We start from the raw sequence: 27,829 nt of genomic DNA, 5'->3' as shown, positions 1-27,829 counted from the left end.
CAGAATGTCTGCTTCCTGTACCAATACTATTCACCCTAAAACACTGGACCATATTCAAATATTACCAAAGCCTGGTACACATTTTAGTATCCTTCATCTTCTCTTAAGATCTGATTTTTCTCAATAACGAAGAATAGGAAGAAACAGGAAGCTAGGGACAGAAAAGCTAGTTTATAACTCAGGTAATCATTGCACAACACAACAACTCTGCCCTAGTAATTCTACTAACTTAGGTATTGTAAATGAGGGTGCAGTGAAACCACTGAACTGGACCACTCTGTGGGTGGAAAAAAGGGTTTACTGGAAGAAATCAAACTGTTGGTCTGCCTACAAGAATAGAGCGCTGCAGCTTGGTGGGAAAGTGAATGGATTTTATATGACTGTCAGCAAGATGGGGATCATTGAGCTGAAACAGTCTGTTAGGACTAATCAGGAACTAGATGCCCCTGCCCCACATAGCTGAGTAAAGAGGGCTAGAGGTTTTCCTGGTAAACAGAAACAGCCTTGAGAAACTCTGAGGAATGCTGAGTTTAGGATTCTGTTTACCCAATCACAGTCCTTCCTGGATTACACTCAAGTCATCATTTACGGTATTATCAGCAGCACTACTGTTTTGGGGGTCCACTTTGGACCTAAGAAATATTTTGTGTAACAGTTATATAAAGATTTACTGATCATAAATTTTGAACTCATTCAAACTTAGTGTTTGGGCAACATATAATAAATACATAGGCCGGGCGGTGGTGGCGCACGCCTTTAATCCCAGCACTCGGGAGGCAGAGGCAGGCGGATCTCTGTGAGTTCGAGACCAGCCTGGTCTACAAGAGCTAGTTCCAGGACTGGCTCCAAAACCACAGAGAAACCCTGTCTCGAAAAAACCAAAAATAAAATAAATAAATAAATAAATAAATAAATAAATAAATAATAAATACATAGGGCATGGATTGGTACACAGAGGATAGCAAGATAATAAAATATAAATAACTATTCAGTTTTACCTATTTTATGCCAAGAAAATATATAAAACCCTGCAAAAGAGATGATCAGATATCTAAGCAACTCTCAATTAAAACTGCTAGCTATGAAAATCTAAGTTCAGAGAGTTTCAGTCTCTTTCATCAAAACGTTTGGGATCAAAAGTATTTCAAAGTTCTCAATTTTTACCATTCCAGAATGTTTCTATAGATCCTACTGGTTGAGAATTTCACATCTAAAAATTTGAAATGAAAGTCTCTAAAGCTCGAGAAATATTTTGAATGTCATCTCAGGGATCAGGAGCCTATGGAAGTGTTATAAATTTTCCCAATGTAAACAAGGAAAGTAAGGCTGTCGGTCAGCCAGACAAAAGAGTGATTTGATGACCTTCCTCAAAGACAGAGTGTGGAACCTCCACTGTGAACTTTCAGCAACCTTTTCTGACACGTTATGTGTTAAAACATCCCTGCAAAATGTCTGTCTAATACAGACACCAAGGACATAGTTTTCAACCACTGCAAAACCTTTCATTCCTGAGCAAAATATTGCGTGCGGATCAGACGTGTAGACACGATCGCTTGACCTTATGCATATTTCCTGTGAGAAGAATAAATAAGAGGACAGTATTTATACTGTTTTGAGCTCTGTTAGAAATGGAAGCAAGGAGAGCAATGCAAAGTACTTTTCCAATTTGGGGTGGGACTAAAAGTGGAAGAGATACTAACTGCTTTAGTTAAAGAAGCAAATAAGTAGAATTCACCACACAGTATGATGTAGAACTAAAATATATGCTTATTTTATTAGCATGACAAAATTATGAGGATAATGATTACAACTTAAATGCCATGTTTTCACGAGGGCAAGATGATAGCATTGGAAACAAAAGTAAATACGTGGGCGAGGTCAGTACATAAATCACATAAATATAATTCTTTCAATTCAGAACGTTGTTCCAGCAATAAGAAAATGTCACCATTTCTGTTTTATTATTTACAATGTTCTTTTCATATATGCTTTATTGTAAGTATATGTGAAGTTATAAAGAATATAAGAGTAATGAAGTTTAAATTATATGTATTTCTCTTGAATATCAGTTGCACATTAAATTTTGCCTCAGCACATCATGTGAAAACCCCGTTGTAGATTGACAATTTAAATTTAAGTTATTAGGTGTGTTTTTTGAGGGAATATATGATACACAAAAATGTGGATGTCAATTTGTGAAGTCAGATCTGACCTTCTACCTTCACTTGGGATCTGAGTATTGATTGCATTGGTTTAAGCTCCTGCCCTTAGACAACAGCTCCTTATCTACTGAACCTTCTTAACCATGCCAGTATTCACAGTATTCATGTTATTTTGAATGTGTCATGCCCTTCATACTGGCTAGAAGGTAAATCATGAAGCATCTCCATGGGAACCGTGTTAAGTCAATGAATGCTACTTCACCATATTGTTACCCTGGTAAGATGAATCCTATCTTTTTAGTGTAGACATCCATGTCAGCAATTATGATATAAATGTGCTATCGTTCCACAGGCTGTTAGATATTCATAGACAAAAGTAATTATATACTCCCAGCTTGTGTTAGTCAAAAGTAAAGGTGCATATTAAACTTAGAAAAACCAAACATAAAGATGTAACTAAAACATACATATCATGACAGCCATTATACACAGTGAAAAACCAAAATTATTATATAACTCATTGGGAGATAACCATTATATTTTATAATTGATCTAGTAATAAACATTTTTTATTCCCATTTTTGTCCTCACATACATAAAAGCATATATTGTGAAAAATTGCATTTGTTGATGACTTTAAATCTGTGTTTTCTTTTTATAAGCCTAGGTAAATGAACACATTTTTATAATATAAATTATATTTGTCATGGGTAAACACCAGACATTTCTTTGGGATTATAACGTATCTACAAATTACATGGGAAGAATATTTGCCTTGAATTAATCTTATCTTGAAATGGCTTTGTGTTTCTGTTAAGATAAATATTGTTTGCTTATCTATATAGAATGGATGCGATAAATGACTTTCTAGTAGAAATTTTTGGAATTGAAGGTTAATGCAAGAGCTATTTAGAAAAAGAGATAGGACTTAATTTAAAATTGTACTGAAGAAGTGAAAAATGCGTGGGATGTACTGCAAACACATATCTGGCTTCTAGTGACATCAAAATGATCAGGATATCTTTGACCACATGTATTTCTTTAAAACAGCCTGTCTGCAACTTTACAAAGTAACAAAGATACACTTTTCTATGACTATAAAATTTACTAATATCTTATAAATGTACTTGCATGTCTTAGTGATGAAACCTTTGCATTTCTATTCATTGTATTGCTGTATATTTACAGGACTGTATTTAATTTAACACATGGGAAACAATTATTATCCATTTTTTTGTTTTCAAAGTATTCATCAGCTAATTTTTTTTTTTTTGGTTTTTCGAGACAGCTAATTTTTTATTTATATTTTTTCTATTTTTAAAAGCTTACCATAGAACTAATTATCTGTACTAATGAGCAATAATATCTGGCCATTTAGTATACTAATATTTAACACTGAGATTACAGGAAAATTCTGGATTCTTGAATAGACTCATATTTTAGCCATTTGTTTAAAGTTTTTCTCTAGGTTAGAAAACTGCTTTCTTAAATAACTCACATGATTTTTCCATTTCTCTATCAGCATTTAGGATCAAGTACTCAAACACATGAGACTATGGGGGACATATCTATTTAGACTACCACATTATACTTCCTGGTCCGCATATGCTTGTTGCCATATCACGCATTTAGTCCAACTTCAAAAGTCCCCATAGTCTATCACATTCTCTACAATGTTTAAAAGACAAAAGTTCAAAGTTTTTTCTGAGATTCAAAAAATCCCTTAACTGTAATCCTCCACGAAATCAAAATTAAAAAAGAACAGATCACATATCTCCAATATATGATGACACTATATATATACATACATATATACATACATATATATGTATATACCATTCCAGAACATAGAAAAGGGAGCACAGTGAGGGAGTACTGGATGGATCAAAGTAGGAGGCCAAAAACCAACTGAGCAAACTCTAAAATCTGCCTACCCATATCTGGTGTCAAAGTGCTCTTCAAATCTACAATTCCTTTCAGCTATGTTGACTGCAATACACTTCTTTGTCTTCAGCTGTTTATATTCCCTGTTAACAGCTTTCCTCTGCAGGTATCCCATGACTCTGGTAACTCCAACATCTTGGGTTCTCCAAGGCAATCCAAGCTTCAGTTTCACAGTTTCATGCAATAGACTCTTTGGGCCTCCATTCAGGGTTAACCCTGACACATTTCTGGCTGCATCAGCTTTCCTTAGTCACAGAGGAAGATTCCGTAACCCCTTTCTTGTATCTTTGATTCTAAAGCCATACTCATGTGGCTGAAGCTGCCAAGTCCTACTGCATTTGGGGATGGAGCATGGACCGCTTGTTTAATTACATCTTCATCAGTTTTCTGTTTTCAATGGCTGCTTCACTGCCTTAATTGTCTGATTATTGATCCTAAAACAGGATCAATAGACCAGACTGACCTTGAACTAAGAGATCCTCCTGCCTCTGCCTCTGTAGTGCTGGGATAGAAAGAGTGCACCACTATACCTGAATATAAGCTTGTCTTAATTCCTTTCCACTAGTTGGAAGTTTAACTGGGTAGGATCTTGCCCTAAGATCACTACTACCTTTATTCTATTTCTTTTATTTTATTTTTTTTAATTATTTTTTATTTTTTTATTTTTTTAAATTAAAATTTCCACCTCCTCCGATATGGTTATCTCCTTGGACACAGGACTTAGCTCTATTCTACTTCCCGGTGCTCCTTTTCTCCTCAAATTCCACATTTTGTATTTTCCCTTGCTCAGCTTGCATCTTTCCATTATAGATCACTACTAACCACACAACAGAGTCAATATTAGGTTGTTTTGAGATTTCCTCTACCAATGGAATTAATACAAATCTCTTCCCTTTAGCCTCATGCAGACTTTTTGGAGAAGGGCAAAGAGCAGCCACCTTTTCCCCAAAATATCACAAGAAAATTTCTAGGCCAAATATTAAAATTCTTCTCCTATGACACATCTTGAGTCAGGCCCCCATAGTTCAAATAACCCTCTACATCACTGCCTTCCATGTTTAATATTGCATTTGCATTTCACTTAGTTAAAAAACTTGGTCTTCTAAAACACATATTCTAATTTATATTTCTTTCCTAAAGTTCTGTAATGGAATTTCATGAACTGTTAATTTAGTGAGAACATTTTAAGAACCATCAGTGCAAACTCAAGAACATGCTTCTCTTCCTACATGATCAAGTGTAGTTTTCAATATTTTGCTTTTAAATACCATAATGATACTTGAAAGCATTTTGTAAAAGCAAGAAAAAAATTTTGGTCTTTTATTTTCTATTACATTACGTCAGTTCTATCACTAAAATGTTTACAAGAGGAGAAAGGTCCATGGAGAGGGTAGTTCATATTTATTAACAGTGGCAATGCAATCTACTAAAAGTTTTCATTTAAGAGTCTTTCATATCTTCCTAATAAAATGTAACGTGTCCATTATCAGAGTTTTGTCACTCCTAAAACATTTTCATACAGAGATCACAGATTTCCTTCTATATGCCCATTTTTTGAGTTTGGTGTATTAAATAGACCCTTGGGATTTAGGTAAGAAAACTAAATAAAACTATTTGGTTTATTTGCTCAAATCTAGTATGATTAAATCTAAATTCAAGTTTTCTACTCTTGACATTTAAATAGACCCCTTTAAATTGCACTTAAAATGCTTCTTTTTATGGTTAGAATCTTACTTGGTGTTTATTTGTATAATTATCTCGGTTTACACTATGAATTATGATATAAATTGAGGCATAAATTAATTAGGGTATATATTTATGGCTATAGAAAAAATGATAATTTATTATTTATATAATTTTAAAATATGTTCTAGTTACAGTGACTGAATAATCCAAAATCCAACTATTTTAGCTTATTAACTAAGTAAAAAGACAAAATATAAATTTTATCAACAATAAGTTACCTCATACATTTTAATATTTGAAATAGAAAAGATAATTGACAGAGTTTACTGTAATGACTTACTGATAAAAAAATCAAACAGATATCATTTGTAAATTAAATGACATCTCTTTATCATATGCTCTACTGCATTTTACTGAATCAAAACAAAGTGCAACATATGCAGATTTAAACAGTCAAAACTTGAAACATAAGAAAAATAATATGAACATTTGAAATATTTATTTTCAGAACACATTTTAAAAGTTCAACAAATATTTCATTTTCAAATAAATATAACGTAATATTCTTACCTTAGAAAATTGTGCATTTATCCATTTTGTGAATGTTTTCTTTTGAACATCTTCTCTTTCATCTATTTTGTAAAATAAACAAAATTAAAAGTTATAACTAATTATAGGTTATATTTTGCAACCAAAATAACTTTCAAATAACACATACTAATTTTATTTTAAATTTAGGGTTAATGTCATTCATAAATGAAGTTGAAATAAGTGATGTTGTTATTGGGTATTTGATGGAAAAGTATATCTAAAATTAATTGTTGTGATCAGGTCCATAGTCTTTCAAATATAACAGCATTGACTAAATCAGTCTCATCGAATAAATGGGATATTATTCATCCCTTAATATACTAGTCATGCTAGTGCAATTAAAGTAAACTATTTGGTAGTACTTATTTAGTAAATATTACCCTGGGCCTTTCCATGTACTTTCTTTCCCATTTATGAATAAAGGATTATTTCTTCATTCACAACCACTAAATCCTCTAATACAGAAAAACTTCATATTACAAAGACTCTTTAACTACCTGGAGCATGGCTTAGTTACCTTTGTATTTTATTTTCTACACAAACTAAGAACTCAGAAAACATTATTTGACAAACATAAATGATTTAAGGGAGGGCCAATCCTACAAGGCTAAAATTTCTTATGTTTCATTCTGTTTAAAGTCAGGAATTGTAAAAGCAAATGGCATTTCTTGGCTTATAAATGAAAACTCAGAGGGAAAATTTCTACAGATTTATATCAAGGAATTAGGTTGAGAAATTATAAAGAAACAGGTTTATAAAAGCCATCATTACAGAATTATTTGCTTTTCTAAGTTGGAAATTACTATTGAGTTAAATTGACAGAAAAAATTCCATCGTCATTACTAAAATATTTTCTTCAATGTTTGGTATTAGTTAATAGTCAATAACCAGTATATCTATATAATATGTAAGAATTGAATATTTCAGATATTATTTACGTAGGTCATAGGTCAAAAGAATTGTTATGAAAATACTTCAAAGTGTACACATTTCCTCTCATAAAATTTTCAATAGTAAACTTCTTTTCATTTCTTCAAAATATTTGAAATATTGCAAAGAATTTTTTCATAACAAATGCATTCATATGCTAAAATAATATCTATCTTTAAATTGAAATACAAATGCACAACAAAGCTTTTTTACTTATATGTAAAATAGCAACAGATAGCTCTTGGAGGGAAAATTTTATTTTCCTTCATAAAATGCATTCTTACTTAACTATGTTATTCCCATAGGATACTATACATATGGTCAATTTCAGCATTATCCATATGATAACACACAAATCAGAAATAAACAATGTGGATACCTCTCTTTTGTTGACATATTTGAATAAATTAGAGTGGTATTTTCAAGCCTAACAGTTCCTATCACCACCAATACCATTCCTTGAAAATCAAGAAAACAAGAAATGGAATATTTTAAATGCTAGATTTTAACTGGCTTGGCATGAAAGTCTAGACAAATATCTCTCAGTGTTATATAGTGCTATTCCTCCCTAAAAGTAAATGAACTTATTTGTAATTCCAATTTCTTTTTTCATTCAAATCCATGAGTATTCAAAGATGAGTATGCTACATAGTGAACATATTTTTTCCACAACAAAAATCATGTTGGAGTTTAATACATCATGTGGCTATATTTGGAACTGGGATTTAAGGGGGAGGTGATTAAAGCAAGGTACAGAGACTGCCCGAATTGACCAATGTCATCTAATGGGTGTGGATTCTTGCTCTCATAGAACTAGGTTAATAACCGAATATGTCATTAAGAACTGGCTATGATTGTGACTTTTCATGATTCTTATTCACCCTAGAGAAACAGATGTCACTAGAAGATAAAAGAAAAGATTTTGTCCTAGTACAGATTGGTGAGCCAATAAGTTTTAGAGGGTTAATTACATGAACATTAGAAACTGAAAGGTAGCTAGCTAGCTGTACCGCCAAGAAGTTGTCTAAACAATTTATGGTAGCTTCCTCAGTAAGAGTCCCAACTGCATTGTAATAAGCTGCACCACTAAAGAGTCCTTTGTACGATTTATGGGGAACCACGCTACTGAAGTGTTTCCATAAGCAATCATTTTATTTACCTCTTCTGTAACATCTAGAAGTGAGAGAACCTCTGATATATCCATAGAAAGTTCAATAGCTCAGTGAGCCTTTGTAACCCTTCCACATGAGAAGATGGACGCACCCCCCAAAATAACCCATTTCTAATTATAGCCACATGAATGTATTATGTTCCAACATAAATTTTGTTGCTCACTAAATATATTTTATACACAAAAGACACTCTTCTCTTTGGTGTATAACTACTATGCTCTTAAGATCTTATAGCACTGATTACAAACACAGTGGTTGATTGAGCAATGATGATGCCCAAAAGAAGCAGCAATTTATCAATGATAAAGAAAGGTTACTCCTTCTATGTGCAGTCTCTGAAAGTACCTGTTAGGTCTTTGCATTTCTGAAATGGATCCTTCACCAGAAGCTGACAAATTTCTAGAAACTTGATGAACTTTAGGAAGCACGAGTAAAAATAAATGTCCTTCTGAATAACTAGCCTAATCCCATACATTTTGTTATAGCAATAGAAAATGTACCAAAAGAGTACTTGAAAGTACACAAGAACACTCAGATGTTTTAAAACATAACAAATGATCTCTAAAATGTGCCATTTGATGATAGTTATGCCAAAGGCTTTTAGGTGAAAAAAGAATTGTGATTTCATTTTCAATTAATTTTCAACTCCATATACAAAGCACTGAAGTCAGCACAGAAACCTTGACATTATGAGCAAAATGTTATGTATCTACTGTAAAAATAGCAGTAAGTGTGAGGTTCAACATACAAACATCTTCAGGAAATATCCTGTTTCAATTATCATCTTTTGTAACAGAAAAATATATCTGCAATGAATTTCTTGAAAATGGTTTACTTTGAAATTGTAGCTTTTTCAATGTGATAAATATTATTATAATTCATTTTGTTATAGCTACAAAATATGAATGATTATTAGTGTCTTGTTGATCAATAACTGTTTTTATAATATTTCAATCAATTTTCATGCTATTTAATACTTTTACATTGGAAGATAAACTCTGAATGAATAAAGCTGGTATTATAAAAAAATCAATTAGACAATGATCATTTGAATCAAAGTCCATAGTTTTCATTTTGACTAGATATACCTTTTTAACATAATTTGTTAGCAAATTGTAAAGAATGGTTTGAAATAATCAAAGAAAAAAAATTGAACAGATGCACACTAATTTAAAACAATAACAAGTTAGATACTCAATTTAAGCTACCCAAACTTCTATGCATGTTGTAATTGCATGAAAGCATCCTGAATTTTATAATATACAATTTTAAAATTATTAAATTATTGCCATACTGTCTATAATAAAAATGTGAAATCAGGAAAGAACAAACGTGAAGACAATAAAGTAAAATATGTTATTGAAAAGTAATTGTGCACATTCCTGCTCAGTCATGTCAAATAACAATTTTTTCTCATTTTTCTTTTGAGAGTTTTATAACTAGCTTCCTCTCACTCATAAAAATATTTCTGAGCATATTAATTTGAGAGGCAAAGAAGAAAATCTCTCTTAAAAAATTTACTTGAGTACTGTTCCCTGGGGATGTCAGAGAGTGAAGAACTACTACTTCATAAATTGCTAAAAGTCATCAATATTTTATTTTATTCTCTCTATGGGAAAATTTCACATAAAATTATCTTCCTACCATGACGTAAAGCATGTACGTCTTCTCACAATTAAACACTTCCAGTAGTCATTTTTATTCAATATATCTAGCATTTTGTATCTCCTGAGATTAGCGCATCAACCTTTAACCTGTTATTAACTTTTAGATTCTTGAAAACCTCAGGAATATAAATGTGGGATAGATTCAATGTAATATTCATGATTCACAAGAAAAATTACTGCAGGAAAGTATTATTAAGAGGCAAACTGAAAGAGCATTAAGTGAGGAGACCTACCCTCCATTTCTACTAAAAGATAGTCTAGAATTTTGGCCTTGTATTTACTAGTCCTCACTCTGTTTTACTTTGAAATAAGGACATTATTCTTTATATCATGGACCCATTGTTGTAACTTAGTGTAATGATTTGTGTATTTAATTCTATGAGAGTCATATACAGAATGTACATAACTCTTTACTAGTTTTTGAGAATACAAATGACAGTCAATCTTTGGCAAAGTTCACAACCTAATAGAAACTATAAATAAATGAAGTATTTACAAGAGCAAGAATTGATAATTCTGAGAAATTAACGGGGGTACAGAGAAAAGGATATTCAGCTACTCGTGCACTGGAAGAGGCATTGTAGACAAGCATACAAACAATTTGAGTCTCGCTGAATGTGTGAAAACACAAAAGAAAAATGTTAGGGAGAAAATGATGAGTTTTGGTGAGTGGAAAACAAATAATAGAACAGTAAGAAATCAAAAGTCATGCTCTTCATTCAATGAAATTTTATGTTGACTCACTCAAACTCATAAACAGGGAAATTAAGTGACTTAAATTGCAAGATGCTATGATAAATTCATAGAGGAGGATCTCTCTATAACCTGACCTTTTGTTTGCTACCAGATAAAGTCATACCCTGATGATTTTTACAATAATAAAATACTGACTAAAACAGTACCTAATATAACAGAGAAAATAAACAATTCTGCAAAAATGATTATGCCCAATGCTAAAACAATGAGATAAAACTTTGTACCAAGAAATGTGTGGGAGTTTCCGTGTGCTTTGTTAGTCATTTTATATGTATTTGGTTTATTTCTATTGCTTAATTTATGGTAAAAAACTAATAAGTTTCCTTGTAATATTTTCATATCTGTAACATATTTGTCCTCTATTGTCTTCTCTCTTTCCTGTCTTTCACCTACTGATAACCCCCTTCAGTAGTCATCTTGTTAGTGCTGGAAAATATTTATGTTCAACAGGTTTATTGTTTAATACATTAATCAAAAATGCCTATCATTTATGTGACACAATATAAAAGTTAGGTATAGGAGAGGATGTTAAAAAGTAATGATTCAGAAACACACATAGTGAAGAATGACAAAGAGACATGATTTTATTTTATTTAAATGGAATGTGAAGTCAAGTGGAAAGGCTATTAATATTGCAGATTATTCTATACTCCTAGTAGGGAGGAGGGGAAGATAAAGAGATAAGAACTACAAAAAATAATGATAAATATTAGATAAGGCTATGCAATACTTGGACTCATTATAAAGGGAAGGCTACAAACTCAGGACATATATACAAAATAGATTTATCATGTTATTAATGATACAAAATGGCAATGTCAAGTCAAAGAGATTAGACTGAAAATGATATAAAAAACACTTTCCATTAAACCTGAGTAATAGCCTTTGATCTTAGAATTTTAGATTTCGAGGGCATAAAGTGGCATTGGTAGCCAGTTTATAATGAGGAGGCCTAAACTAATTAAACTCACACACAAAGAAGAGAAAAAATGTAGTGTCAAAGAGGTCCCTCATTTGTCATTCACTCTGTAATCAATGTAATGCATTTTTTACCACTCATTACGCAATTAGAGTTGTTCATAAAACATTATATCCTTTCTCATTTTCAAGACAGTAGCTGTCCAGACCAGAACTACATTTCTAATAATAATAATTTACATCTGATAATAATAATAATAATAATAATTTACATCTGATGCCAAATAAAGATGTTTAAGATGATAAAATCCATACTTACTTTTCACTTCTTATTTTTCTCCTCTGCAGATATTAATTCTATTAACTTGTAGTAAACAGAATAGTGGATCTCTCCCAAAGTCATTCACTTCCAGATCCCTAACATCTCTGAATGAATCGTTACATAAAAATGGGAAATTTGCAGTATGTATGGAATTTGACTTGATAATCAGTCAACTCTTGATAAGACTATCTTGAATTATCCAGTGAAACAAAATCACCAGGGCTCTTAAACAGAACAACTACTTGGCGTGACAAAGCAAACCAGAGATAGCATCATGGGAAGATCATGACTGTGCTCTGCTGTTTGGAGGATCAAGAAGGAAGTCTGACCTGAGGAATGTGCAAAATACCTAGAAAGTACCGTAAAGGAAGAGGTTCTCTTCAGAATATGTATAGAGAACACCTGGGTCTCTGCTCACATGGATTCAGTTTGGATTTCTGACCTTCAGGTCTGCTTGATAATAAATTAATGTAGTTTTAATGTCTTAAAATTTTATAAGTTATACAACAAGAATAGAAAATTGTATATAATGTTTCATTAAAGCTTACAGAACATATATGCACTTACTCCTATTTGTGATGAACAATCCCTATGAGAAAGATAATCATTCTATTCACTTTTCCTTCCTGCTTACTGAGAGAATAGAACATAGAAAGGTATACATGTTTAGATGTAGTTCTACTGATAAGTACTCTGGTTTTTAAATTATATAGGGTTCTGTCATATTAAGAAAAATTAACTTGAAAAGTCCAGTTTCTTTTTTGTTAGACTCCATTCACATTCACTGTATTTCATTAATAAATTTAGAAATAATTAATTTAATGGGTTTCATAATTTACTAAATAATATTTTTGAGAACCAACTGATTAATGAGTTTCTCAGATGCTACAATATTGCTACATAACATATCGAGTGCAACAAAACATTATATTTGCAAAGTAACTAATGGATTAATATTCAAAATATATGAAGAACTTGTGGATCAAGATATCAACCAACAAACAATCCAATTGTAAAATAGACATATATGTAAACAGAATATTCTCAATAAAAGAATCTCAAATGGAAAAAAAACACCTAAATGTTCAACATACTTAGCCATCAGACAAATGTAAATCAAAACTACTTTGAGATTTCGTCTTACACTTGTCAGAATGGCTAAGATCAGTAAAATAAGTGACAGACAACTCGTGCTACTGAGGATATGGATCAAGGGATCACTCCCTAATTGATGATTGAAGTAGAAACTTGTGAAGTCACTATGGAAATCAATATGGTATTTCCTCAGAAGAACCTACCTCAAGGCTCAGCTCTACTAATCTTGGACATATACCCAAAGTACACTCAGCCCTACCACAAGAACACTTGTTAAACCATTTTCATTGTAGCTTTATTTATAATAGCCAAACACTAGAAACAACTGATATGTCTTTCAACTGAAGAATGGATTAAGAGAATGTGGTGCATTTACACAATGGAAAATTAATCATCTGTTAAAAAATGACATCATAAATTTTGCTGGCAAATGGATGCAACTAGAAAAAAAAATTCCTGAGAGAGGTAACACAGATCCAGGAAGAGAAACATGGTATATACTCACTTGTAAGTGGATACTAGTTATCAAGAAAACGATAACCATTCTACAATCTACAGACCATAAGAGACTATGTACCAAGGCCAGCTCTAGGGGAGAGTCATAGAATTTCCTGGGAATGGGAAATCAAATACATTCTGTTGGTGGACTGGGGGCATGTGGTGATTAGGTGGAGGGGCGTCAGGGAAAGACTTCAGGGAGTGACAACTGGAATTGGGGGGAATTTGGCAGGCTGTGCCAAACCCTAGTGCAGCAGAAATTCCCTAGAATCTAAGAGGGTGACCCTAGTGAAGACTACTAGTAACAGATGATATGGAACCTAAACCATCCATTTTCTCTAACCAGACAAGGCTCCCAGTGGTGGGACAAAGACACCAACCCAGTCACAAAACCTTTGACCTATAATCTGCCCTACCCAAAAGGTATGCTGGGGCAATGATGGTGCAGAACCTATGGGAGTGACCAACCAGTGAGTGGTCTAATTTGAGGTCAATACCATGTAGAGAAGGCCTGTGCCTTGATGACCAGAAACAGAAGAATGGTTGGCCATAGACCTAGGGTAGAAGCAAATATGACTAACAAAAAAAATCAAAAACAATAGCAAAGCACAAGCAAAAGAAAATTATAAAAATGATTTCTAATGATATTCTGCTATACTAAGATGGGTGCTTAGTCCAGTTGTCACCAGAGAGGCTTCCTCTGGAAACTGTTGGAAGCAAAAACAGAGACCCGTAGCCAATCATTAGTCACAGACAGAACCCAGGTTGGGGATTTTTTTTCTTATATCTTCACTGAAAGTTGTAGAACCCCATGGAAGAGGGGAGGAGAAATTGTGAGAACCAGAGCAGTCAAGGACATTTTGAGAGTATACCCTCATGGAATCATTAAACAGAGCTTACAGTGGCTTACAGAAAATGAAGCAGAAATTATGGAGCCTTCAAAGGTCTGAGCTAGGTATTCTGCATACATATGGTTTTTGGCTTGGTGTTTTAGGGAGACTCCTGATAGTGGGGGGGGTGGGTGTCTCTGATTCTTTTGCCTGCTCTTGGGACGCCTTTACTCCTACTGGATTTTCTCACCTGGTTTGATGTGTTTATGCCTTTTCTTATTTTATCTTGTTGTGCTGTGTTTTATATATGTTTCCTGAGAGGCCTAGTGTTTTATGGGTAAGCAAAAGGTAAGGTGGTGTGTTGAATCTATGGAGGGAGAGATTAGGGGGAATGGAAGGAGGGGAAGCTTTGGGATGTATTAAAAAATTAAAGAATCCACTGATTGAAGAACTTATAGTATTGAGCATCCTCATCCCAGAATTTTCCACAGGAGATGTACATAAAAACTGGCCATAAAGCTGTACACATCTCAGATGATCACAACTTTATCAGTAGAAGCACAACTGGCTATAACTGAAGTTCTTAGCCTCATGGTGGCTTCTCTCTGATGATGTGGAAGGCAGGTTGATACTCAGAAATTTTTTTAGGTGACATGAAGGGTCAAACCTTCTCTATCTACTATGAAATGTAAGAAGTGTTGTTATTCAGTTGAGAAATAAAATTTTCACTTAGGTGTGATAATGAGTTGCCCATAGGCACTGTTCCTGCCTCCACTTTCAACTCTTCATACTTTCAACTATTTTCACTCTGTGGATAATATGATAAATCACAAATCTAATCTAGTTTAGAAAAAACTCCTTCCTAGTTTTTATTTTTTACTGAAAATAGAATTTTTTTTCATGTAGCATGTTCTGATTACTGTTCCCCCTCTACCTTCTTTGATGAACTAAGAGATCAGTTTTGTTCTGAAGATTAATTAATAGTAGAGAGACAGGACATAAATGAAGAACTGTATAATAAAAGAAGAAAGTGTAGCTGTCAGAACATGAGAGAAAGAACTGTTCCATTCATTCAACTCCAGAGTGAAGTATGAAGTGGTAGAGATGATTAGAAGGAAAAAGAACCTAATAGACAACTAACTTATGAAGATTTTAATATTGAACCTAGAGGACGACAGAGAGTCAAGTATAATTTTTAACTACAGGTATTAAATACCATATTTGAGTTTTCAAAATAATGATTGCACTGTGGGGAATACTCATAAAAGTTAAGACTGGAAACAAGACTAGTACACTATAACAATCATTTATGTGAGAAGATGGTAGCTTAGCTAGTGATGTACAGAGGAGCTGAAGAGTAAATATACACACAAAATAAATCTAATAAACATTATTGTAAAAGGCCATTAATGATGTGATGAAAAGTGATAGAGGGACAATAACCATATTCATGTTCTTGATATTAGGGTATAGATAATTTAGGAAGAAGATTCTGCTCTGTGTTAATGACAAGATGGAAAACATGGGAAAATACTGAAGTTTGCATGTGTTGACACAAAAACAAAAATGATAGGTGTGCTAAGCATCTAGATATAGCAGTCAGAAGATCAAGAGGAATTTTGAGTACAAGTAAAGATTTAGATATTAGCCAATAGTTAGTAACTGAAAACCTTGTAGTGACTGACATTCGTTTTAAAAATACTTCCACAGGCTTTCTATCTATATTTGCATACATAATTCTTTTTCCTGGTTCTTCTAATACAAGGACTTCTTCCTAATATCTTTTACTGACTTACTTGTCATTCATCCTGGAAACACTGTCATTCAATGAGGGTCCCATCATCATCTCGTCTTTGTTTCATGCAATTGGATTATTCTTACTAAGCAAAGTAACTGTCAGTCCCCAACTTGACCACCTCTACCTATTGACAAAGCTTTAAAATCTGTTTCATACCATGGACTTCAAACTCACAGAGCTAACTTTAAATTATACCATCACATAGATGACCTGAAGTTAGATTAACAATGACATTCATCTTCAATAAATTCACCTATCCTATCCTATTAATGGTGCTATTGTTCATTTAGTAACAACTGAATACCTCTCACATCATTAAGCAAGTATGGGAAATATTTACACATAAAGACAAGATTATTAAGAATAGTATGTAATCCTCTTTACATTTTGACTTGAAGTGAATTTTTAAAATTTATCTATCAAGCCAGTTGGCAGTCACATAACCACATTGCCTTATATATACCTATCTATGCACCAGCCTGAAAAAGCCATATACTTTCTTACTTTAGACTTTAGTTCTTAGTGTTCCTAGAATAAGAGCTTTCATGATTAAGATATAGTTCAAATGGGAGGATGTTCCAAATTATTCTTTGCTCTCTGGTATAATTCATGAGTCAACAATTCTATTGTAAATACACAAATGAGTATTTTTCTAATTTGCCTAGTATATATATTTTTCATAAACAAAGATTTTAACTACACACACACACACACACACACACACACACACACACACACACCACAAGCTCCTTATTCTTATTCTTTTAACTTGTACATCCCAGATTATTCAAGCCTCTCTAAATGTAACCATACCAAGACAGAAGAAAAGTAATGATTTTGTAATTCCTGTCATATAACATGATATATGCAAGAACAAATATGTCCATATAAAGGATTTTTAAACAAATCAAATACTTAATTATATAATTGAATCATATATCCACAAAATTCTAGGCCAATGATTTTCTTTTCACTTTATACTTCTGCTAAAATTATTGTTAATTATGAATTTTATTTTTTGATTATCAAAACATTTCCTAAAATAGTATATAGCCATGAGATGTGAAATTTTTATCTTCTGAAATTTGACATTGTGCCTAAAGAATTTCTACTCCTCATTATTATTAAGCAGATAACAGGTAAGACAGAGAATATGTCTTGAAAGAAATTTGCCTTGAATTTTCTGGGACAATTATAGTTTTTGACATGATGAAACTATCCTTGATTTTGTCTTTTATAACTGTCAATTCTCATAAAACAATATAAAATGCTATAAATTATGTCCAATCATTAGACTCCACCACAGTTATTCCTTTTTTCTTGTGTAGGTCATTGCTTGTTATTGTAGAGAATTGATTGAGTCAAAAAACAACATGAATAGCTAAGTTGGATCATGTCGAATAAAAATTCCCCTCATCTACTGTTTCTTAATCATAACATTTATGTTGAATTAACAAATTTAAACAATGGACAGAGATTTTAATAACAATTTCCTGTCCATAAAAAATCACTTTGTAGCTTTAATGTAAATTGATAAAAGAATTCAATAAAATTTTATGATAATTATAGAGATTTCCATGAAACAAAACATAAATCACTAAGGTAACAGTATTACACCTGAGTAGAAAATGAATTTGAGGTTTTAGACTATAAGAGAAAATACTAAATGCCATAAGCTGGGAGGAAATTGCCCTATGGTAGATGATACAAAGAGTTCTTTCTTCTTACTTTAAAATTCCACATGCAGGAGTACAGGATACAATGTAGACTAGTGTTTACATCATTCTGTATTTAAGCCTCAAATTCCTGACCATGCAAGTTATTTAACTGCTCATTGACCTTAACCTTTCTGGTTCTCATTTTTTCCATTTGCATCATGGTAATCATGACAGTCATAAAGAATTATGAAGAATAAATAAGTCACATTTATTAAAAACAGTGTAGAAAATGAAGACAGAAGATCTAAACAGTTTGCTTTCAAATATATCATAAATTCCCACAGTTATTTATAAATTGAGTTATTTCCTAAGAGTCAAGAAAATATAAAGGTATCAGCTAGGTTAATGATTAGGGTAATTTCATGCTTTATCATTTAAACCTATGCAAAATTTAAAAATTTTATTGATTGAAAGGGAGAAAAATATGAAGTAGTAGTATAAATTACACCTCCTTTTGGAAAAGCTCATGAGGCTTCAATCCTAAAGACAGAGCTACAGGCATAAATGTTGCTGAAATCTGGAGAAATAGTCTCTTCTGGCACTCCAACTGCTAATCTAATATCAAATTTTCAGCCCTTAAAATGTACATACAAGTAATATTATATAGACAGAACAAGTTACATATATATATTTATATTTGCTGATATTTGTTTTTATTATATAGTATATATATATATATTACATTAGCAATTATTATAAAAGGGACCATACATTTGAAAGAGAGTACAAAAACAAAATGGTTATGCGGGGGGGCTGGTTTAGAGGTTGGAAGGTGATGGAGGAAGGTCATTGGTTAAATAAAGAAACTGCATTGGCTCTGATAGGACAGAAAATTAGGTAGGTGGAGTAAACAGAACAGAATGCTGGGAGGAAGAGGAAGTGAGCTCAGACTCGATAGCTCTCTTCTCTGGGGCAGATGCGAAGAAATTCAAACCCAGGATGGACGTAGGCTAGAATCTTCCTGGTAAGTGCATCTCGTGGTGCTACACACATTAATAGAAATGGGCCAAGCAGTGTTTAAAAGAACACAGTTTGTGTGTCGTTATTTGGGGGCATAAGCTAGCCAGGTGGCCAGGAGTCGGGTGGCAGGAACGTAGCCCATAGCTCCTTCTACAGGAAGGGAGAGGGGAAGGTAATTAAAATATAATATCAAAAAATACAATAATATTTTAAAAATTATACTTCCTGTGGTCAAAGAATAACATCTTATATAAGTACTAATATGAATGGTGAATGATTCATGAATACAGTATGGTTTATAAAGTGATTTAAAATATGTTGTTTGGACATGAATATATATGTGGGTATAGAAATTTTAGGGGTAAAATTTGGTCACAATTAATTAAAATAAAGACTTGAAATGTAGGCTGTAATCCAGTAGCATGTCATGTGTAATACCATTTATTTTTGTTAAAATAATAATAATGAAAGAATACATCAAAATAAGACCAATATGCAATTTGGAGGTGTAATTAAACACTTGAAGACTGTGACAGAGCTGTTAATTCAATAATTGTTTCCACATGTTGCCCTAGACATGTGTACTCTTAAAACATTTAATTATTATAGTGAAAAAATGAAGTGCATTATTTCTATGGTATATAATTTTAATGGACTGAAAATTTATTCCTCATAAATAAGGAAAATAACCAGTCACTTGTATGTAACATCCATTTACTAATGACATGTTAAGGAGATGTTTTAGAACCAGATAACTAGTCATTTAGTTAAGGAGTCATTTTTGGCTTTACTAAAGAAGGATACACACACACACAAACTAAACTGTATGATATGCCACATGCAGTGGTACACACCTCTAATCTCAACACCTGAGAGGCAGACGCAGGAAGATCATAACATCTTTGAAGTCAGAGAAGGAGAGGCTTGGTCACAGAGTAACACTGTGTCTTAATAAAATAATACAAAACAATGTGGGACTCTGTCTCTGTCTCCTGAGAAGCCAAGGACAATGGCACTGGGTTTTTATCCTATTTCATGTTCTGGCTTTGTAAGAGCCTAGCCAGTTTGGATGTTCACCTTCCTAGACCTGGATGGAGAGGGGAGGACCTTGGACTTTCCACAGGGCAGGGAACCCTGACTGCTCTTCGGACTGGAGAGGGGAGGGGGAGAGGAGTCGGGGGAGGAAGAGAGAAGGGGGAGGAGGGGGAGGAAAATGGGAGGCTAGGAGGCGGCGGAATTTTTTTCTTCAATAAATAATAATAATAATAATACAAAACAAAACAAAAACCACAAAAGATACCTTTACTCAACTACCACTATGAAGCATGAATCAAGAAATAATTATATATAAAGCTCTGTGGTTCCTCTCCCTGTAGTAACATAGAAATGTAGTGAACAAATTCTGTGGATAATGATGTTTCCTCATCTCCAGCGTTCACACCTCTGTTTCTTTGTACTGGACTTTTTCTATATTAGGAAAGCTTAATAACATAGTCTTTAAGGACAATCCAGAAATGATAGAAATTTACTTGTTGCAGGAACAACTGTCAATTAAAAAGAAGAGGGTATTATGGGGTTGGAGGAGATGGGGGAGAAGGACTGGGAGGGGAGAATAGGGGGTAGGTTGCAGCCAGGATGTAAAATAAATAGATGAAAAGAAAAGAAAAGAAAAACATAACAGAAGTCTCCAAATACAACCCCCCCAGGTGTTGGTAGGATACTGAACCCAGAACGACACAGAGACAAACTTTTTAATAGTCTGTTTTCCCTTCCTTGACTCATTTTCCTCATTTTTTCATTTATGCTTCTGGTGACTATGTCCCCAAAGACCAATTAAAATACCATTAATTAAATTAAGTTTTCTTCTTTCTTTCTTTCTTTCTTTCTTTCTTTCTTTCTTTCTTTCTTTCTTTCTTTCTTTCTTTCTTTCTTTAAGAGGATCTAACTATAAAGTCCTGATGCTGGGATTACAGGCTTTACAGGCTGACAATGATCACACCATCTGCCCTGGTATTTTAACAGGTTTAAAATAATCCAAATTAAACTCACATAGTACTAGACCTTAATTGTGTACTAGAAATGCAGCCTGAAACAAATCTCTTTGTAAACAACAAATTTCTGAATAACCATAGTAATTATCTTCTTTTAGTTTTGTTTTGGTGAGTTATTCTACGTAAAGCATCAAGTCTAGTGTGAAAGAAGGATTAATTATGAAGGAAGTATAAATACAGGTTTCTACTATTAACCATATATATTAATACACACACATCTATATCTCTATCTATCTATAGATAGATAGATAGATAGATCTATATATATCTATATATATATATATATAGATAGATAGATATATTAAGATGAGCCCATGATCAGTTCAGGACATTGCATTCATAGTCTTAGTACTTTTCCTCACTGACCCTGCCTACCTATGCACACAGGTAGAAAAAACTTCCTGATTCAATGGAATTTCTTTGGTCATGTGACTAGCACATGGTTCTTTTGAGACAGGGCCTTCATAAGTAGTCCCATTTAATCCTATATTCTCTATGCAGTCTAGCCTGGAACTTGCAGTAATTTGTCTGTTTCAGCTGCCAGAGGGCTAGGATGGTAGGCAAGTACCACCACAGTCAACTCTGAGCCAAGACTCTTAAGAATAATGAAGACCTTTCATTCCTACTGGCTCTTTCTATTTTGGAGAGTGGGAGATTAAGCTTCTAGTAGGCTCTTTTCCCAAACGAAAAGACACACAGAGCTGAAATAGTCATAAGGAATCATACTATTAACTATTTATGTAAAAGAAAAAAATACGGATTTTTTAAAGAGTATTTTCTTATAAATCTGATTAGCATAGCAGTAAAATAGAAAATGTTTCTATGTGACTCAAAGTCAATAAACAGAGGACTGTAGATAGAGTCCTCCTCTAGGAAAGGGAGGGTCATATTCCATTGCTAAACTTAAAATAAACTGATGTGTGTCTTGTAAGTGCTACATTTGAAACTTCCTAAAAGTACTGTCTTTGAATATGTATCTTATAGCCTACTTTGATTTTCTCTGCACCAAGCATTCATAACTTAAACATTAAAGCAAGTACAGTTTGATTATACATGACCAAGTATTAACACAGACAAAATTCGATTAAAAAAAAAGAACAGCAAGCAAGTCCTGAAGAAACGCAGTGGATTGTAATAGCAAAATACAGTACTAAGACTGCTCCTTTAAACCTTGAAAACTGAACACACTAAAAGCAGAAATACACTTACAAGTAATCGCTCATTTTCACTTCACCAAATATGGAAGTCCTGAGCCAGTGCTTATATGAACTCAAGCCAAAAAGTATAAATAGAGTAAAAGCCAAACATTTTCCCAACATAAACAGGGGAATTTTGCAGCCATGAGGAAAAAAAACAGATTTAGCTATTGGGACAGAGTTCATTCAAAGAATCATTACCAAGAATACAAAGGAATTCCTGGGAGCTAATCAAAGAATGAAACTGATGTGAGGAGCAATCAGGTTCCAAAGACAACAAAGGATCCAATCTGTGCATCAGAAAAAGTCCAAAGTCACACAATCAATTCTTATTCACCATAATCTGATACTACTGATGACAAATCTTTAATGTCAATTTCTTTTAAGAAATTTCTTTCTTTTCTAATATCAATCGAGAATACTTTCCTCTGGTAAATGATGTGTACTATCTATATCTTCATTGAAAATATTGTAAATAAATGCAAATTTAGGATAGTCTATTAGGTAACTTTTAAAGTCCCTACCTCCTACTATGTGTGAGTCCCTGATGTCAATAGTAAAGCATAAAAAACTTAAAAGTGCCGGAACTAATTTCATTGGTTGCACCAATTGAATAAAACCTTGTGGAGAAATATAAGTTACAATTCCAGAAGACACAGAAATTGTACTGAAAATCTGGATCTCTCTATCACATATTACAATTATGAGTTAACTTTTGGAGGAATTTTCCTGAATTAAAATTGTACTGAAGATTATTTCTACAAATTATAAATGTGATTCTAAAACATTATCACTATAAAATAACCTCAAAACAAATGGCAACGTGTCTTTCCCTATGGTTTGCATATAAATTTTGACTATATATACACATATATTACACATATGCAAATTTTATTTATGAATAGTTGTATGTATATATGTACATAGGAATTTCATGCTTCTTTTAAATGTAATGCTTCTATATATGTGAATAAAATTTTTGCATTCTCATATGCATAATTTCATGAATAATAGTACTCTGCAAACATTATGTTTGATTATAGAATACACTGATTATAAAGTGAAATCTTTAGAATGTGTACTACTTGTAAATTGAAGACACCAGAATTTTCCAATTTCAAAGTTACTTAATGACTTTGTTTTCTAAACAGATTACAAAAGATTGTTTTTCTTGAGTTACAGTTATATAATGGAACCGTATTTATAAAAGTTTACCTGGGTTTCACTCATCTCACTGCTACACATTTACACTTGTCTTATTTTTCTTGTAAAGTAAGAACTTCCATAATATTGACTGAGTTTTGTTGTGATTATTAAAGTGATGTTTCAGCTTTAACACTAGCTCTATTAATTACTTAATTATTTGGAATTTAATATCTTGTACTGAAAACCAAATAACTTTAGTAAGCACAACATCTCCATATCTCTGCATATCTAAGGTTATGTCTATCATCTGGAATTTTGGTTCTAACCTTTCATTCTAAGGAGCAGGACAGCATCCATGCTGGGGACATAAGTTCTGGAGAACTATTATCTGGATACAAAATATAACCTTGAAACATCCTATTTTAATATTATTGAATATTTATGAGTTTTATCTTTTTCACTTCCTTATGTATGAAGTGGATAAAATCATTGTAGGGATTAAATGAATCAATATCTTCATAGCCTAGATATAAACTAAACAAAAATATTTTTAAAGAACACTATCATTATTATCTTGTGATTTGTAGGCAGTATAGTTTATGGAGTGAACCTTTCGAACATACACACAAAAATGTATGTACAAATTGTGACATTTGCCAATCTTTAATGAAGTCTCAGAGAACTACATGGCTTAAAAATATTGGATGCAAAATAATGGAATCACGCTGATTTTACAATGCCAATGATCCATGTTTCACCTTTTATGGAGATAATTATATTTAATAGCAGACAAACCGCTTGGATTTGTGTGTGTGCATGTGTGTGTTGTTGTTTTTCCTCTGCTCTATTTAAACACTGAGTTCAGAAACACTGTTCTTTGTCTCTAATCCCAATGTGTTTTTCTTCTCATAGATCTACATCGAATAACTCAAGTTGGAAAGAAACATAGGTATGCAATCTAAAGTGATGCCAGAAAAGAAACAGAGATTCCATAGTCACATGGAAACTATTAGGTTTTCTTCTTTTGTCTCAGGAATTCCTGTACAACCATCAAAGACTAGGCATTTCTATTTTGAGCTTCGTGTGGCAATATGGATACATGCAGTTTCTTATAACTAATTTTATTACAAATTTTCCTCTGAGAATAGTACACATATTTTCTTCATTGTGTTATTGACTTTTTTTGATTTGTTTTGCTTTCATTTACTTGATTTTTGTTCGTTTGGCCTGACAATCCTTTATCTTACATATTGACATAGTGTTATAGAATTGAGTCTCCACAAGATTCAGCTGGCTGCTTCAAACTTTGTATGCCGTAGTCACTCATATATTTTTGCTTAGTTAAAGGAATCCGTATGGTGAAAGGATCATTCAAATGTGGAATTGATAATTCTAACAGCATACAAAACCCATTCCATAGACAAAATGTATCACTCATTTCTGCAGAGACACTTTAAATTCACAGCAAGGAAGAAAGGAGACCTTTAAAATACTATGCAAAAGCAGCTGAAAATAACCAGTTCTGCAGAGATCAGAAAAAAAAAAAAACAATACTTATTAAAAGAAGAACGCTATTGATTGGTAAAGTAAAATAAAAGAAAAAAAGAGGTGTGTGCTAACTTAGGTGCTAAATTTAGACAAGTATTCATCGATTAAGATATAAAATTCCGAGAAAAGAACATTCTTTAGGGATAAAACATTTTATGGAGATCTTTCTCTATTGAGCAACAACTATGGAGTTCAAGTTTAAACAATGAATTTGACTCAGTATAAAAGCAGAAAAGATAAAGAAGAAAATGCACTACTAGCAATATAGCTTAATAAAATGCTGATGTCAGCGAATTTTCAAGATAAATTATTATCTAAATTTAAAATCTAGAGAAAACATTGGTATTGGTATCAAAAGCCACAACATAGTAACTATCATGTTTCCTTTTCTTTCTCCTTTATTTTGCCTACATTACACAATTAATTACTTCCCCAATTTAGTCACTTAAAATGATAACTGGACTTTTACAGGAATTTTAAAACATAATTAATGTAAATATATTACCTTATGTTGCCCCAAGAAAAAAAAATTGAAAAAAAAAATTTTCATGAGTTAGAGAAGAGGATATAGACTTAATTGCCTTTTTAGTTCTAAATCTGTCACATCATATTTTGGTTTTGATTGTGGGCAAGTGAATAAAATATATTTGATAGTGAAAGAGTAAAATTCAGTGTCAAGATTTACAGACTCAGAATCACTATTCAAATAGTATAGAAGAAGTTCATTGAGATATTTAGAATTTGGGTCTGGTTCATTTAGGCATGTAACTTTTTTTCTAATATTTAATGATCGTTTTATAATAAAGCATATAAAAAGAAAATGTTAAAATTACATTTTTAACTATGATAAGAATCTCAAAATTAACAGAAAGACGGATTGATAAACTGAAAGAGAGAATGAAGTATGTGATAAAGAACTATATTATTAACTATTGCTGTTCAATGAGATTTAGAAGGCTAAGATGTTTCATGATCTGTGAGGCAGAGTATCAGGAAAATAAGTGAAGTAATTCCAAGGACTAAAAGTTGGAAGGAGAGTGTTATAGACTTCAATGTGTATATATAGATGATTATATTAAAAAGTATTTTCATAATTATATTAATTAGTCTGGGTAAATACTCACTTCCATAACTTTTGCTATGCAATTTCAATTACCTTTTCAAAAATTACACATGAAATCTAATTCATTGACTGAGGACATAGCTTTGTGGTAGAGGAATTGTCTCACATATAAATGGTCCGAGATTTGATTTCTAGCACCCGAAAACCGATTTAAGAAAGGAGGCAATCAGTGAGATGGCTCAGCAAGAAGAGATAGTTACTTCTTAAACCTGATAACTTTAATTTGATCCCTAGAACTCATAAAAGGACAGAAAGAAAAAAAGTGACTGCACAAAGGGACTGTCTGGCCTCCATATGTGCATTGCTAGATGTGTGCCCTGCTTACATCTAACACATACCCGAAGCCACTCGCACACATACTCACACAAATATTAGTAAATAAAGGAAAGTTAATAATAAAATATTTATTAAAGTAATAGAAATGAAATTGCACTGAACTTTAGAGTAGTTTACATTGACTATATTAAATTAAAATGTATGGGTACATTTCTATCTTTATGTATACCTATGCATATATATTCAATTATATATACACATACACACATTTAATAACTTGGGAATACAGACCTGGTATGTAGACTTGAGTCAAACTCTCACTAAATGTGTAGCTTATAAATTATAAGAATAGGGGAATGTTAGAAATCACTGTTTTCCCTCTGATCACAAGAAGAAAGTCTGTATTTAAAATAAAATGGCCCAAAGGAAAAAAAAATGTGACAGAGATTTCTGGAATGTTACATTTGCCTGTTTCTAGTTAATTCCTAAAGTTCAGCTTCAGTTTGCTGTGTTTAAAAAATTTATTTTAATCCAAAAAGCAGATTTAGCTTTCAAAATGAGTTCCACACTTGACCAAGCTCTAATTAATATAACACTTTAGTAATAGAGTTTGCTATTTTTTAGTACAGTCAATTTTATTTATTTCCTAAGACTTCTCGATCTTTCAGATAGGAATATATTTTACTTCTTGTTGTTGCGAGGTAGTATAACACTCTTTCTGCAACCTCAAGTCTTTCTGCAACCTCAAGGGAATAATGTATCTGTTAACCTGAATCTACATAGAAAAAAAAATTGATGCCATTTCTAACACTTAATTGGTATTTACCTGGCATAAACACAAGAGGCTGTTTGGTTTGTTCAGTTATCCTTGTCTGCATAGGGCCATTTAAACTCAAATTGGAATTGTCTCTGGGCTACTATCAATGATAATAAGAACTTTAATTCATGCCAATTATAACTATCCACAGCACAGATAGGGGTGAACAAGGAATTCAAGCAGAACCTTATATTTGGTTTCATTAGACTGAGACTTAATGAGAAAAAATATCATTAGCACCAAGAAACTTGTAATTTTTGTTGGTTTTCTTGCTAAAATTCACTGTGTCTGTGATGGGAACTGTGGTAAAGAAGAAAATGCAAATTTCATTTAGTAAAACATACATGAAGACATATTCTGAAGGAGAGAATGGGCGTTCCTCCATAGAAAAGGCAATTGGTATGGAGTGGATGGAGATAGAGACAGAGACCCACATTGGAGCACCGGCCTGAGCTCCCAAGATCCAGATGAAGAGCAGAAGGAGGGAGAACATGAGCAAGGAAGTCAGGACCTTGAGGGGTGCATCCACCCACTGAGACGGTGTGACTGATCTAATGGGAGCTCACCAAGGCCAGCTAGACTGGGACTGCACGAGCCTGTGATCAAACCGGACTCTCTGAATGTG

General features: G+C 32.7%; 1 protein-coding gene across 1 annotated transcript in view; it reads right to left on the bottom strand.

The window, feature by feature from the left end:
• Window positions 1-27,829, bottom strand: part of Dmd (dystrophin) — a 2,258,623-nt gene that overhangs the window by 1,967,047 nt on the left and 263,747 nt on the right. The window contains exon 2 of the mRNA XM_057760244.1: window positions 6,363-6,424. Coding sequence (XP_057616227.1) covers window positions 6,363-6,424 — 62 coding nt within the window. The remainder of the gene's footprint in view (window positions 1-6,362; window positions 6,425-27,829) is intronic.

This window comes from Chionomys nivalis, chromosome X (assembly GCF_950005125.1).
Source record: "Chionomys nivalis chromosome X, mChiNiv1.1, whole genome shotgun sequence".
NCBI classification, from domain to species: domain Eukaryota; kingdom Metazoa; phylum Chordata; class Mammalia; order Rodentia; family Cricetidae; genus Chionomys; species Chionomys nivalis.
The sequence above is the reverse complement of the archived record's forward strand: the minus strand, read 5'-3'. Positions and strand labels throughout refer to the sequence as shown.